Source organism: Pipistrellus hanaki (genome assembly GCF_964339955.1).
Source record: "Pipistrellus hanaki genome assembly, chromosome: 5".
Classification (NCBI taxonomy): Eukaryota; Metazoa; Chordata; class Mammalia; order Chiroptera; family Vespertilionidae; genus Pipistrellus; species Pipistrellus hanaki.
Genome location: NC_140507.1, coordinates 714,863 through 729,530, shown reverse-complemented (window position 1 = coordinate 729,530; position 14,668 = coordinate 714,863). Strand labels below are relative to the sequence as shown.

Genomic DNA, 14,668 nt, shown 5'->3' with positions numbered 1-14,668 from the left:
TGTGGTGGACACGGGGGGGAGGTGTGTGTGGTGGACACGGGGGGGAGGTGTGTGTGGTGGACACGGGGGGGGAGGTGTGTGTGGTGGACACGGGGGGAGGTGTGTGTGGTGGACACGGGGGGAGGTGTGTGTGGTGGACACGGGGGGGAGGTGTGTGTGGTGGACACGGGGGGGGGAGGTGTGTGTGGTGGACACGGGGGGAGGTGTGTGTGGTGGACACGGGGGGAGGTGTGTGTGGTGGACACGGGGGGAGGTGTGTGTGGTGGACACGGGGGGGAGGTGTGTGTGGTGGACACGGGGGGGGGAGGTGTGTGTGGTGGACACGGGGGGGGGAGGTGTGTGTGGTGGACACGGGGGGAGGTGTGTGTGGTGGACACGGGGGGGGGAGGTGTGTGTGGTGGACACGGGGGGAGGTGTGTGTGGTGGACACGGGGGGGGGAGGTGTGTGTGGTGGACACGGGGGGGAGGTGTGTGTGGTGGACACGGGGGGGGAAGTGTGTGTGGTGGACACGGGGGGGAGGTGTGTGTGGTGGACACGGGGGGGAGGTGTGTGTGGTGGACACGGGGGGGGAGGTGTGTGTGGTGGACACGGGGGGGGTGTGTGTGGTGGACACGGGGGGAGGTGTGTGTGGTGGACACGGGGGGGAGGTGTGTGTGGTGGACACGGGGGGGAGGTGTGTGTGGTGGACACGGGGGGAGGTGTGGACACGGGGGGGGAGGTGTGTGTGGTGGACACGGGGGGGAGGTGTGTGTGGTGGACACGGGGGGGAGGTGTGTGTGGTGGACACGGGGGGAGGTGTGTGTGGTGGACACGGGGGGAGGTCCCTCCCCTTGTGTGTTTCTCCTCTGTTCCTCTTGCTTTTACTTTTTCCTCTGACATCTGGGCCTCCACGCCCTGTGTGCTTCGTACTGAGATGCACCTGCTTTTTCCCTTTGCACGCTCCCGTGTCCTGCAGCCTTCCTGGCCTTTGGGAGGGGGGGCTCAGGCCTGGGCGGCCGTGTGGGTGAAGCGGGCATGCTCTGCAGGTGTGTGTGTGACAGGCTCTCCCACGCCGGAGGGACTCACGTGCAGAAACGGTGAGTGCTGTGTGCACTGTCAGCGAGACCCTGGACGCCCTGGAGCACGTGTGTCATCCGAACCAGAACCTTCCACGGGTGACTCTCACTCGGACGGGAGCCTCTGAGACGCAGCCCGGGACCTGGTTGTGGGTGGAGAAGAGGGCACGTCTGCTGGCCGAGTGCGGGGGCCAGGCCCGTGGGCAGCACCGATAGGAGTCGGCTCCCACGTGAGCAGAGGCCACGGGCTCTGACTCTGACGCAAGAGCCTGAGGCCTGCCTGGCTCGTGACGAGACCCTCAGGACACGCCATGGAGTGTGTGTGTGTGGGGGGGGGTCTCAGGCGTCCATCGCAAGCTGCCCGCCATGAGCTGGGGTGCAGCCGGTCCCCGACTCGCAGTCTGGTGGATGGTGAGGTTTGAGGCTGGAGGCACAGTTTCTGGCGGCGGGCATTGGAGACGGTGCGGCTGGTGAAGGCGCCTCGGAAGGAAGGCTGTGGTGTCGTGTCAGGCATTCCTGCTGCTTCCGCCCGAGGGGACAGCTCCGGGACGGCATGCTGTGGCCTCGTGACCGTACTGTCCTTCAGTCCTGGGCTCGGTGACCCTCTCGCTATTGTCCTCACCCCGACTGGCGCCACGCAATAGGAGGCAGCTGTGGTCGCCAACTGCAGCCTGTGTGTGCGCATGTGTGCACACCTTTTTGCGTGTGCATATATATGTGTGAACGTGTGTGATGAATAGCCATTGAGCGGCCACAGAGCAGCAACAGTGTGTCCTGTGAGAGGAGAATCTAGTTCCTAAATTACATGGTTAGCAGATGGCCCAAAATAGCACTTGTAATGGCAACATTCAATTAGTGAGTTTAAAAACGTATATTATTGCAACACCCTCCGTGGCTTTATTTAGAGGTTTCTAAACATAGCGCTGTAAGAACAGAAGTGTCTCCTAGTGCTCAGGCCCACACCGCCGAGCGCTCTGTCTGCGCTCCCGCGCCTCCGGAGGGGACGAGCAGGCGGGCGTGTCCCGTGCAGGGACAGGAAGTGGACAGTGAGGCTGTCGCTGTCCTAGGCCCCTTCCCCCAGGACCCACGGCCACAGAATTCACGTTTCATTCATGGTGCTTGCTCATAAAACCCTTTTTTCTGCACCTAATTTTGGGTGTGTCTCCAGGGACCAGGTGGGCACTGAGCTGAGGCATTGTCCACACGGACAGAAAGGGAAACCGAGGCACGGGGACACTGCCCATCTTCACCCCCCAGGCCTGCACAGCCCGGGGCAGAGCTTGCAGACACTTTCAAAGTGGCAGGGAGGTGCGGAGCAGAGCTAGGCCCTCCTCCGTGGGACTCGTGGTCCAGCTGTCGCGGCTCTGCCGAGGGGCAGGTGTGGGGGCAGCCGTGGGGCGCAGGGGTCCAGGGACCTCCAGTGGCTGGGCTGAAGCCCCCACTTGGTGGTGCCTGCCTGGTGTCCTGGTGGTCCCGAGTGTCCCAGCAGCTGGCACACACAGCCTGGCGAGGAGGGTGGCCTTCGATGGGCAGCCTACCCCTGGGCGGAGCCCCGCTGTGTGCCCAGGAGGAGGGCCGGGCCGGCGGCTCCCGGGCGCGCACCGTTGTGCACCCTTGTTCTCTCCACTGGGAGCCGGGCCCGCCCAGCTGCCGGCCCCGGCGGGAGGGCGGGCCCCGAGGCCAGCCTGTGCGGGAGGCTCTGCACAAAGCGGGGCCCGGCACAGATGTTCGTTGAAAATGGAAAGTCCGATTAGGCGGAAGCAGCCTGGGAAGTCAACGCCCAGCGCCAGTCGGGGGAAACAGTGCGTGAGCTTCACTTAAATAACTTTTCATTTTAAATAAAGTTTTAAACAGAAAAAGTGCCGCTTGAAAGGCTCATCTTCTCTGCGCGAGGAACATCTGCGCGCATTCTGGGATGAATGGCGCGGATGAGGAGCGAGGAGCGCTCCCTGATTGCACCGCGCTGACAATGCCGCCGGTGCGCGGCCGGAACTGGCTGCACGGCCCAGCGCTCGCGAAACGGAGGTGGCGTTTACGTGACGAACATCTCCAGCGTTTGCTTTTATTTAAAAACGATCCTTTTGGGGGGTTTTTGGTCAGCATTTTAAAAATAGGTATTTCTGAGCATCTGGATGGGGCAGCTCGCCCCTCTGCGCCAGGTAAGCTGGCAGGGCACACCCGGTGGCCGTGGCCGAGGCAGCCATTGCCGGTGACCCGCCCAGACGCGTCCCCAGGACTCGCAGCCAAGGGTCGGTCCTGCTCACCCCCTTTCCTGGCCGGCGACCTGGGTGCTCGTGTGGGGCCACGAGCCCGGACAGGCCCCTGGCAGCTGCGTTCGTGTCCTCACCTGGTGGGGAAACGGGGCCCAGGGTGGGTGCGCCGTGCACCTCCTGTGTGCACCCGGCAGGGCTCTGGTTAGGGGTTTGGCTCCACTCGGGCGGGCTGCGTGTGACCCGCTGGCTCGGTGCTGGGGGAGGGAGCCTCTGTCCCTGCCCCGGCGGAGACCATGCTGTGGTTTGGAGTCTGCATGGCACCCAGGACTTGCCATGTGCACCGTGTGGGCGGGGAGGGGCAGCCAGCGTGGGAGCTGGGTGATGGGTGTGCCCGTGCACGCCGGCCCCCTGTGCTGGGACAGGGTGTGGAGAGCAAATGCGTTTAAACTGGGGAGCCTGCTGGGGGACCTCAGAACCACGTGCGGACTCCTGCCCTCTCCCCAGAGAGTGCGGTGCCGGGAGGGGCCCGGCCGGCCTGCTGGGCCAGGCGAGGCCCAGACCTCGGTGCTGGAGAGCTCGCTGCCACCTGGCTCCCACCGGTTTGGAAACAGCACAGGACTCGCGTGGCCCGTGTGCCTATCACGGCTTGGCTGCAGAGCGCTCCCTCTCCGCGGGGGCCACTCGCCGCGGGGCTCGGGCACACCTGGCAGCAGGCTGGTTTGCAGGCGCTGGCTGCGTGTCTGGGTGACAGCTGTGGTCAGGACCCAGTGCATGGAGGCCCATCCGTGCTCTCCACACCGTGTTCCCAGAGGCAGGCTCCACCTGTGACTGTCGGTCTGCAGCGGACACCGAGGGCCTCTGGGGTCAGGGGTTCACTCTGACCAGCCAGGCTGAGGGCCCATGGGTGGGTGTGAGCCCGTCCTCTACCCTCTCTCTTCTGTACCCCTTTCTCATCAACAGCCTCCTTGGGAACTTGCTGTTTGAGGTTTTTGCTGCGTGGCTCCTGCTCCTGAGAGGACTGGAGCCCCCGAGCTCAGTCAGGCCTTGCAGGCCAAGGGTGTGTATGGCTCTGCCCGGTGCCCCTCCCTCTGCTGTTGTCGGGGATGGCCTGGCGGTGAGAGCCCCTCGGTGACCTGGGCCCGGGCAAGGCAGTGTCTCGGTATAGCTGGGCTTCTTCCTTCCTTCCTCTCCTTCCCGCCTCAGTTTACCCTTTCACACAGGAGCACATCGCTGGGTGTTACTGAGCCAGCACAGCTGGGGGGCACCCTTATTAGCTGGGGGGTCTGGGGACAGCCTCCCTGAGGAAGAGGGGGGCTCTGAAGCACAAGGAGGGGTTACCCATTTGTGGGGTCTCCAGGCAGAGGGAGTACACAGACAGAGCAAGGGCAGGCCTATGCGATTGGGTGTGGAGGCGCAAGGCTGTCCTTCAGGTTGTGGGCTGATGTCCTGAGAGGACCAGAGGCACCTCTGCAGAGGCTGTTCCGGATGCTGGCTTACGTTCCCGAAGGAGCAGGGAAAATGCCGTGTTGGTTGGACCTGGGAGTGGTGTCTGTAGTGATATCTGTCATGGTGATGGTGATGGTGACTTTGGTGGTGATGATGATGGTTGCGATAGTGGTGATGTGATGATGGTGATAATGGTGGCGGCAGTGGTGATGGTGGCGGCGGTGGTGATGGTGGCAGCGGTGGTGGTGGCGGCGGCGGTGGTGATGGTGGTGGTGGTGATATTGGTGATGGTGATGATGATGGTTGTGATAATGACAGTGTTGATGGTGCTGGTGGATACACCGGTAGAGGTTCCAATCCCTGTGACGAGGGTTATAAATCTCTCCCAATGAAGGAGCAAACGTTGGAGAGTTGGAAGGAGGAGTTGAAAACAGACTGGCAGCACAGCTCCTCCTCTCGCTGATGGGAAAGTACTTAATTAGGTGATTTTTCTCCCCTGCTGACACGTGCAAATGAGACCCTGTTAATAACTGAGCTGTTACATAAATGATAAGATTTTAACACCAATGTCAACTCATCAGACGTGTCGGGAGGAGGAAGGTGAGCTTGAGGGTGAGGTGCCGGGATTCCCTGCTGGGCCCAACCCTGTACATCCCCTCCCCTCCCCTCCTCCCCCGCCCCCTCGCCCAGGGGAGTTACTCAGGATGCTGAGACGGAGCGTTGCTACGGTGAGGGTATGCCGTGCAGCCAGGATGCTAGGTGCAGACCAGCTTGGCTCCCAGCTTCCCGGTTTCCCTCCTGCTTCCCGGGTGCTGGTCAGGACCGCTGATTCTGAGGCTCTCCCTGCTGGGCGGCCAGGGCCTGGGCCCAGGACGGGGTGGGATCCTGGGGGTGGCCCAGAGCCTGTCACACGCCGCGGGAGGGCCGAGCGGGCAGGTCACAGACACTGGCATTTATGACGCCCTCCAGGGCACAGCGCCTGTGTGACATTCTCTTAAACCTCTTGTTCTCGCCCCGAAGCTGGGCTCCGAGAGCCACCGCCCTCTCACTGGCTTCAGGAGTCGGAGCTCAGCTGCAGCCAGGTGGGCATGGCCGCTCGCTCAGGCCCCAGCTGCTGGGCTTTTCGGGGCAGGGAGGGGAAGGCGGGGACGGAGGCCGCAGCCTGGGCTCTACGGGGACTGCTCAGTCAGCAGGTGGCTTGTTGGGGGCTCCCGTGGCCGGCGTGGGCCCGCAGGCTGTCTCCTCAGAGCCCGTGGCTGGGCCCTGACTGCCAGGTGACGGGACGTGGTGGTGGAGGCAGGACCTCTGGCTGAGGTGCCAGGGCTGACACCAGCCACGTGCTGCTCCCAGCCGCAGCGCCGCCTGGCCCGGCTGGGGGCGGAGCGGGGCTGTCAGCACTGTGAGGATGGTCACTGTCCCCTGCGAATCTGAAATGAGATTTCATATTTAAATAAAAAGAAAAGAGGCCTGAGCGTTTGCAGCTGGGAGATAGCAGAGATTAGGAACTTATCTCCGCGGCACAAAGAAGGCGAGAGCAGCCCAAGTGCCTCGGAATACAGATGAGGCGCAGGCAGCCCGGGCGGCGGGGACCCGCCCTCGGCGCGGCCTGGAGCTGAGGGACGGCAGCTTCCTGCTCGCCGGGCTGCGGAGTGAAGTGCGGCAGGCGCTCAGTCTGGGTGGGAAGCGCCGCTGGCCGCTGGCCGCTGGCCTGGAGTTTAGTTTGTAGCCAGTGGAGGCTCAGGCTGGCCCGGCAGCCTTGGTGCAAGAGTGACGGCTCTTAGTGCCTGAGGGGCGAGCCCGGCTCCCCCACAGGCCTCCGCCCGTCGCCCAGGCTCTCAGCCGCCCCGTCTGCGTACTCCCTCAGCCCACCTGGCTGCTCACCTTTCCTGAACCTCCACTTCCTCCGTTCCTCTCCCTCCTGCAAGTCCTGGCCACCGGCCTGCTTGGGGGGCTCCCGCTGCACCCTGAGGTCGCGCCCAGGGCGCCGTGGCTGAGCTCGGTGTCTGGCCCTCGGGGCTTTTCTGAGTGCTCCCTCCCAGGATCCGGTGCCCATGTCACCAGGGGCAGAGGGGCCGGTCCCTGATGCGCGGCCACAGCGTGGACCGTCCTCCAGGAGCGCCCCCTGCGGACGGGGTGCTGCCACCTCAGCATGGGCCTGGCCTGGGCCCCCCTGGAGACCGGGGCCTGCAGTGGCCCTGCTCCCTGTGTGTCCTGAGTGTGTCCCTCTGTCCCCGTCTGGGCTGAGGCCCACCTCCCCTGCCTGAGCCGAGGGATGGCTGGCCGCCAGCTCTCCACGCGCCCCAGCCCTGGGCTCTGGCCGCCTGGCTGTTTTGTTGCTTGTTTGCTGAAGACACGTTTGAAGACCCCTCGCAGTGGGGGGTGCTCTCTGGGACCCTCTGAGGGGGAGAGGGAGTGAATGTCACGGCCAGCTGTGATGGGGGCTGACTTCTCTGGGCAGCTGGCAGTCATTCTGGGGAGGACTCTAAGGAAACCCAAAGGCGTGGGAGAGACGTGGGGGCGGGGGAGGCCGGGAGGGGTGCTGGCAGGGCTGTGTCCCTGGCTCCCCGGCCTGGCCTGGCCTGGCCTGCTCAGAGGAGGCTGCCCGGAGAGCAGGGTGGTCCAGCCGCCAGGCCAGCCCTCCGCACGGCCAGCCAGCGGAAGTTGAGATGCAGTGGGGATAGTCTTTCTGCAAAGCGCTTCCTCAGCACTCCGCGTTATTATCATGTAAATGCTGCGTGGAAGTGGTGCCTGCGTGGGAGTTGCTTTGGGATGCTAATCTCAGCCAGATGGCCACTTCGACATCCGCTTTCTCGGAGGGATTTGTGTGCAGAGAAGCACTTCCTTTGTCACCAGCCCGCCGCTCCTATTGCTGCGCGCCTGGGGACTGCTGAGCGGGCTCCTCCTGAGAGGGGAGCGCTCGGGCGGAGCCCTGTGGGGGGGCGGGGGGGACACGATGACACACTCTGCAGGCCGGGAGGAGGCCTGGGAGCCCTGACCTCGGCTGGCCCTGTGTGGCCTGGCCCCCGCCCCAGGGCTGCAGCTCTGAGGGAGGGTGCAGGGCACAGGTGCCCGGCCATGCCCAGCTGGCCATCTGGTGCCCTGGGGCTTTCTCCCCCCGCCCCCTGAGGTCGACCCCTGTCTGTGTGAGACATTTCTGGTGACTCCAAGTGTAGCCCTCCCACGCCCATGGGTGTGTTCAGAGGCCCTGGAGGGAGTGTCGGGGGTTCGAGAGGCTCACGAGGCGGAGTGTATCCCATTCGCAGCGAGGGCTCAGTCAGGAGGCCCGCAGCTGAAGGCAGTGGCAGTCTCCTGGCCTCGGGGCGTCCTTCTTGAGCACGTGGCCCAAGCACGTCTCATTAGGAGCTCTGAGTCACGGGGTCTCTAATCCCGTCCACCTGTCCCCCAGACCCGACTCCTCACCCCGTGAGCAAGCAATCAATAGTGGAAGGAAACTTGGAAAATTCACAGATAGGTGGAAATTAAACAACATAGTTCTTCATAACTGTTAACGTAAGAACATTGAAACCTGCGAAGAACATTGAAACCTGCGAGTTTGTTTGGGCCAGACGGTCGCCAGTTGCCGGGAAGCAGAGCCTCAGCGGATCGGGTAGCGCTCCGGAGAACGGCTGCGTTCCCGTTTTATACGTGACCTCCGCGGAGGGGCGTCCCACAGGCGGGTCACATGGAACCACCGGCGATGGATGAGGAGGCGGAGAAAGCCAAGTGGGGAGACCTCTGGGATTGGGTGAGAAGTGAAATGATAGACACCTGCTGCTTCACACAGGTGGGTGCAGGTTGATTAGCAGCCAGGAACTTGCTAACAGTAGCAGTGGGGGGCGGCAGGCCGTCTGTGGTCTCTGTTCTGGTGCACTGGCTGTGCCCCCAAGGGTCCGGAAAGGGGAGGAACAAGTTGAGATCAAAGTTGAAATTTGTCAGGGAAGATGGGCCGAGGACATGACTGTCCACCATAAACTTCTTTTTATTTTTATATTTTTAATTTTTTTTTTTTTTTTTCAGAGAGGAAGGGAGAGATAGAAACATCAATGATGAGAGAGAATTGTGGATCGGTGGTCTCCTGCACGCCTCCCACTGGGGATCGAGCCCTCAACCCTGGGCATGTGCCCTGACTGGAATCGAACCTGGGACTCTAGGCTAATGCTCTATCCACTGAGCCAAACCAGCCAGGGTTAAACTGCTTTTTAATTTAAACAGTTTTAGTCTCAGATCATCCTTTGTGGTTACTTTAGATCTCTGAGTGTCTAAGGCTTACACAGGCCTTCCCTGAGCCTGTTAGCTCAGCAGGTGGCCCCTTTTCGCCCACATAACGAAGGAGTCAAAAAAAGAAACCAGCCCGGCTGGCGTGGCTCAGTGGTTGAGCATTGACTCACGCACTAGGAGGTCATGGGTTCAATTCCCAGTCAGGGCACGTGCCTGGCATGTGGGCTCAATCCCCAGTTGGGAGGGAGCGGTATCTGCAGAAGGTAGCCGGTCAGTCTCTCTCTCATCATTGATGTTTCTCTCTCTCTCTCTCTCTTCCTCTCTGAAATCAATAAAAATGTTTTAAAAAGAAACCAGAGTCCACAGTAGGCGAGTGCTGGACCCCGGAGCTGCTGGTGGCAGGCCGCAGGGGCGCGCTGCGCCTGGTGCGGCTCCCTTCTGGGTGGCTGATGTTCGGGCAGCACTGGGACACACGAGGAACACCGGATCGCTCACCTGAACGGGCGCTCAGCTCCGGCCCCGTGGCCAGCCTGTCCAGGTGGCATTGCGCTGGGCACAGGTGGCACACCCCTCCCGAGGGGCCGGCTCAGCTGCCTGAGGCAGGCGGCACAGGAGTGGAGATTGGGGGAGCATGATGAGGAGAGGCCTGGCGGCTCGCCCTCCACCGTGTTCCGGGACGCACACCCCTGCGCCCTCACACCCTGTGCCCTCAGACGGGTGCGGTTGGTCAGTTCCCGGCTATGTGAGCTGCCGCCTTAACTGGAGGCTGGCTGACCAGAGCGTGAGCTCTGCTCCTCGCTGCTTCCTATCCTGAGCGGCCATGTCCACGGCCTGGGGTTTGGGAGGCCACCTTGTCACCGGGCGATGGCAGTGTGTGCGGGGGAGCTGAGTGGGTGCTGACACTGCCGGGCTCTCCTGGCAGCGGGAACTGGCCGTGCCTGAGGTCCTGTGCACGGCCCTGTCCTTGGCCCTTGTGCTCCGCCGGCCCAGGTCTGCTCCGCTCCATCCTTTCTGCTCCGGCCCTGGGGTCACCAGGGCCTGGCGGGGCAGCCGAGGCGCCGCTGCTCGGACGCGCAGGAAAACTGAGCGGCTCTCAGGCGGTGACTGTCCTGCGTGGCGGTGACTCCCGCACAATGTGCAGAAAGCCTGTTCTCGGGCGCACTTGCTCACCAGCTGCATTTCCTGTCTCTAATCTGCTCCCTGCAGATGGCCCGGCTCGGCCTCGGTGCAGCAGCCGCGCCCGAGCGCCCTCTTCTCGGCTGTGGTGTGACCGGGCTGGGCCGTGTGCCCCAGGGAGATACGGTGCTCTGAGTCAGGACCTGGAGGTCACGTGCTCCTCAGTGACGTGCCCGGCAGGGGGCTCTGTCTCCCCGGGCCGGGCTCCTCTCCTTCAGCAGCTTCCCAAGTGCAGGGTGTAGAATGCCCCAGCCTCCCGCCGCCCTCTCTTCCAGACACGCACACTTCCCGCGGACTTGGACTGCTGGGTCTTCCGAATGCTGTGGACTGTCCCCCCGGCTCCGCCCCTCCCTGCACCCCGGAAGCGGAGTGGCCACGGGCTGTCAGCGTCCCCGAAGCGGCCTTTCCCAGCGGGGTCTGTGTGGGAGGTGGCCCAGCCTGGAGGAGAGTGTGAGCCGTCGGGAGCAGGCCATGTGCCCCTGCCCGGCGGCCCTGGCATCAGTGCCTGGCTGCCCACTGGGGCGGGTGAGGATGGGTTCACCTCTCTAGTCCTGACCACGGTCACGGTGCTGGCTGGTGTCTCCCGTGCTCGGCCCCCGCTGCTGTTCGGCTGGCTTCTCTTTGCTCTTGGACATGGGAGCATGCTCCCTGTGCGCTTGCTCCCTGCACCCGAGGCCCGCTCTGCTCAGCAGCGCCTTCCTGTGCTGCTCCCTGCTCCTGCCGGCACCAGGGCCTGCGGGCACCCTCCCCCTGCCCGAGCACCTGGGCCTTTCCCAGACCCCGCCTCTCCTGTCCGACGTTTCTCCGCTCTGGGCCCGCCCTGTGTCCCTCCATTAGCTGCCAACTCCTCAGGGCAGAGGTTACTCTTCCCACTTTGCTGTCCCTGGAAAGGTGGCCGCCAGAGCCCCCACCGGAGCAAGGGCGCCTTCTGTCTGCCCTGGTCCCCGGACCACCGGCTCCCACTGGGCTTGCCCGCCGGTCCCTGCCGTGTCCTTCCTGCCTGGGCCTCTGTGCCTGGCACCCAGAGCCAGCCTCGCCTGGGCTCCCCGCGTGATGTGAGGTGGAGGCCTCTGGCTGGCGACGACAGGCTGGTAACTGATCAGTGGGTTGGATTATTCATTATGGTGGGGATAGAATTGAAACTGCAGAGGGTGATTTTCCTTCTCACGTCTCAAGGTCGGACGGGAGTGCTTCCCGTGGCCTCGATGCTCTGGGGACGCACGCTGCAGGGGTGGGAGGAGTGAGGGGGCTCTCTGGGAGGCCAGCCTGTCAGCCTCCTCGCTCCGGGCCTGCCTCTGATTGGTGATTATTTCAGCCTCTGCTTTGCTGATTCTCCGCTTTTGTTTCCATGTTTAGACGTTGATTCTTTCAGAGGAACGTGTAATGACACTTGAGGCATTTGGGATCGGGGTCAAATGGATAAATAAAGACACTGCAGGCCGCGTGGGCCAGCCGCCTCCGCTCCCTCTCCTGGCAGCCTGAGCAGGCCTGGGCACAGGCCTCCCGCCCGCCGCCTGCCCCGCCCTCCCTCCTCCCACACGTGCCCCAGCAGCCTTGCGGCAAGACGAGGGAGCGAGGTCCCACCACCAGCTGTGCCCTCGGCCGGTCCCGCCGTGCTGGCCAAGGCGGCCGGGGAGGGGCGGTCCTCAGGTAGACCGGTTCTGGTCTGATCGGAGCCTGTGCTGCCGTCCCAGCCGCCTGACCTCAGAGGTCTGTTCCCTCGTCGGGAGTGGGGACTGGGGGGACAGGGCGCTTCCTCGTCCCGCCTGTGCTGTGTCCCGTGCGGACGGACGGCTGCCCGAGCGTGACCTTGGCTCCTGCCTCTGCCGTCCGCCCGAGTCCCTCGGGGGCGCTCAGCGAAGCACGCCTGACAACGTGACCAGACCTCGCGGCGATGGCCCGTCCTTGCTGCCCAGGGCTTTCCTGGGACACGGCCGGACCCTCCCGGCCTCATGCTCAGGGTGTGGCTGGAGGGGCCGAGGGAGAGGCTGCGGGCGCTATGCCCTCAGAGCCCAGAGGAAGATGCTCGGGGTTTGGGTCCGTGCGAGGAAGGTGTCCTGGTCCTCAGTCTCATGCGGGCGTGCCATTACTGAGAATTGGGGTGGACTGCAGGCATACTGGTGCCAGCCCGCCGGTACCCTGGTCGGTCCTGAGGGCGCTGTGGGAAGCGGCCCATGTGAGGGCCGTGCCTGCGGGAAGGGCCTGTCAGGGTCGCCCCTCTGGCCCTGCATGTGGGGTCTGGCGACGGCTGTTGGATGTTGGCGCCCGTGTTGTGTTGACCACGGGCGAGATTTGGGGTGTGGCTGCCCTGGGGCTCCTGGAGGGCACTGTCCGCCCGGCAGTCCTGCACCACTGTCCTCCCGGCAGTCCTGTGGCCGTCCGCACCACCTGGTCAGCAGGAGGCTGGGGGCGGGCGGGAGCTGGGAGGAGGGAGCGGAGGGAGGACCCGGCCCGCGGTGTCGGAGGAAGGCCATGGATGCCTCCTGCCGCTGCACATTCGTGTCCTTCCACGTCCTGGGAGCGGGCACGTGGCGGACGTTGTCTGGAAGACGACATGAAAGCGGCCGCTGGGCCAGCACTGCGCGCCTCAGACGCCATCGAGCGGGCGAATGACCGATAAAGGCGCCGACTCCGCAGGAGCCGAGGACTTCATTCTGAACGCCCAGCATTCACAGAAATGCCAGCTGCCTCAGGGCACATCGGAGGCAGCAGGAGGCTTAATGTTTTATGAATTTCCTTTTACTTCACAACAAAGGCTGGGCCTGATGGAGAGCACGTCCAGCAGAAGTGGCAGCAGCGAGCACGGGGCGGCAGCTTGGGCGGCCAGGCCCCTCTCCTGCCGGCTGCCGGGGTGGGGGGGCATCTTCCAGCAGGTGGTTTGGAAAGCGCCCTGACGCACTTGGCACTGGATCCGGGGACGTTGCTCTTGGGGGGACCCCCCTGCGTGTGACGCCCCGTCCTCCTCTGCAGGCGGTCAGGACCCGCCACCCCGTGGCCACACGCTGGCCTCTGTCCCGTGGAGTTTACATACGAAAGCGAGCCCTCTGGCCGGCCGCCGGCTCTGTGTCCCCGCGCTCCGCAGCGTCTGCGGGCCCTGCGCCTGATCTTGGTTCTTGTGGTCTCCTGCACCCTTCCTCCCACGTGGCCTTCTCCGTCTGCCTGCCCCGGCCCTCTGTAGGCCACTCTGAGGCTCCTGCCCGGTGCGGCCTGTGCCGAGCCTCGCCCTGCTCTCCCAGCGGCAGCCCCATCACCGTCCCTCCCCGCACTGCTCTCCCCGGTCGCGGACTCTCCCTCGGAAGCCCGCAGAGGCAGGCCGGGGCAGAGGCGGGGCGGGGCTGGAAGGACAGTGGCCGTCTGGGGAAAGCGTGTGAAACCAAACCGAAGGCGCTTCACCCCCTCCCCGCCCCTAGCGAGAGGTGGAGGCCGTCTGTGGGATGTTGGGAGCTGAGAGGCTCTAAGCCAAGTGTCCATCCTTGTCTGGGGTCTGAGGGGATGGCCGCCGTGGACCCAGGGCGGGCGCTGCGAGCACAGGGCAGGATGCTAGGAGCAGAGGTGACAGGAAGGGCAGGGCCGGGCCGGCAGAGCGGCTCCGGAGCTGGCCGAGAGCACGTGTGGCCCCGCGTCGGTGTCAGAGCTGAGGTTGGGGTTCGGCTGCTCCAGGCCAGGCTGCGGCTCGACTCCCTGCAGCACGGAGCTGCTCACCTGGCGTGAGTGCTCTGGCGCTGGAGCCCCTCAGGCCTCGGTTCCCCGTCGTGTGTGGGGGCCGCTGCTGGGTCACCTGGGTCTGCGGGGAGCAGACGCTCTGAGGCTCCGAGGACTGTTCGGGGAAATGCCAGCGGCTGCACGCTCGGCTCTGTCCTGAGACCAAGTGACATGGCTGGGCCTGGAGGGCCCGTGACGGGGGTGCTGCCAGGGCCCAGCCTCACCCTCTGCCCTTTGCCTTGTCCGCAGCGTCCGGGAGCTGGACAAGGTGAGGCAGCAGCTGCAGGAGGAGGTCCGCCAGGTCAGCGCTCAGCTGCTGGAGGAGAGGAAGAAGCGGGAGACCCACGAGGCGCTGGCCCGCAGGCTGCAGAAGCGGGTGCTGCTGCTGACCAAGGTACGGCTGCGGGGGCCGGGCCGGGTGGGCAGGTGGCGGTCGCCGGTCAGGCTGGGCCGCTCAGTCAGCAGCGCCCAGCCCAGCCCCCTCCGCCACTTGTGTTTTGTCTCCGGCACCCACGTCTGCCCGGATCTCCACTCTGCTAAATGAACACGCCTCACGTGCCTCGTCCTCACACTTGGCTCAGCCCTGCTCGTCCACAGCTCAGGCAGAGCCTCAGGGGGCGAGGTGTGGGGGAAGCGGCAGGCTGTGGTGGTGGCCTGATTGGCAGGAGGGCTCCGGCGTGCTGTCAAGAGCTCTCCAAGCCGGTGCCCCTGTGGGCTGAGGCCGTTGGACAGCTCTGCGGGCCCCGGTGTGTCCTGGTCCTTTGGGGGCGGCCCTCTCTCCCCCTCCCTCCTCACTGTGTTTGGAGTGAGGATTCGCCATGTCCAGACGTGCTGGGCAGATGCGCTCTTGTCTGCTC

General features: G+C 64.4%; 2 protein-coding genes across 4 annotated transcripts in view; one reads left to right on the top strand and one right to left on the bottom strand.

Annotated features, from left to right (window-relative positions):
* NUDT1 (nudix hydrolase 1) overlaps nucleotides 1–14,668 on the bottom strand; it is a gene marked incomplete at its 3' end in the record, with an annotated part of 283,181 nt that overhangs the window by 63,629 nt on the left and 204,884 nt on the right. The gene's annotated exons all lie outside the window — the stretch shown is intronic.
* The window catches only part of MAD1L1 (mitotic arrest deficient 1 like 1), a 111,601-nt gene that overhangs the window by 52,909 nt on the left and 44,024 nt on the right, over nucleotides 1–14,668 (top strand). For all 3 annotated transcript variants that reach the window (XM_084886254.1, XM_084886253.1, XM_084886252.1), the window contains one exon: nucleotides 14,061–14,205. In XM_084886254.1, the coding sequence (XP_084742380.1) occupies nucleotides 14,061–14,205 (145 nt within the window). The remainder of the gene's footprint in view (nucleotides 1–14,060; nucleotides 14,206–14,668) is intronic.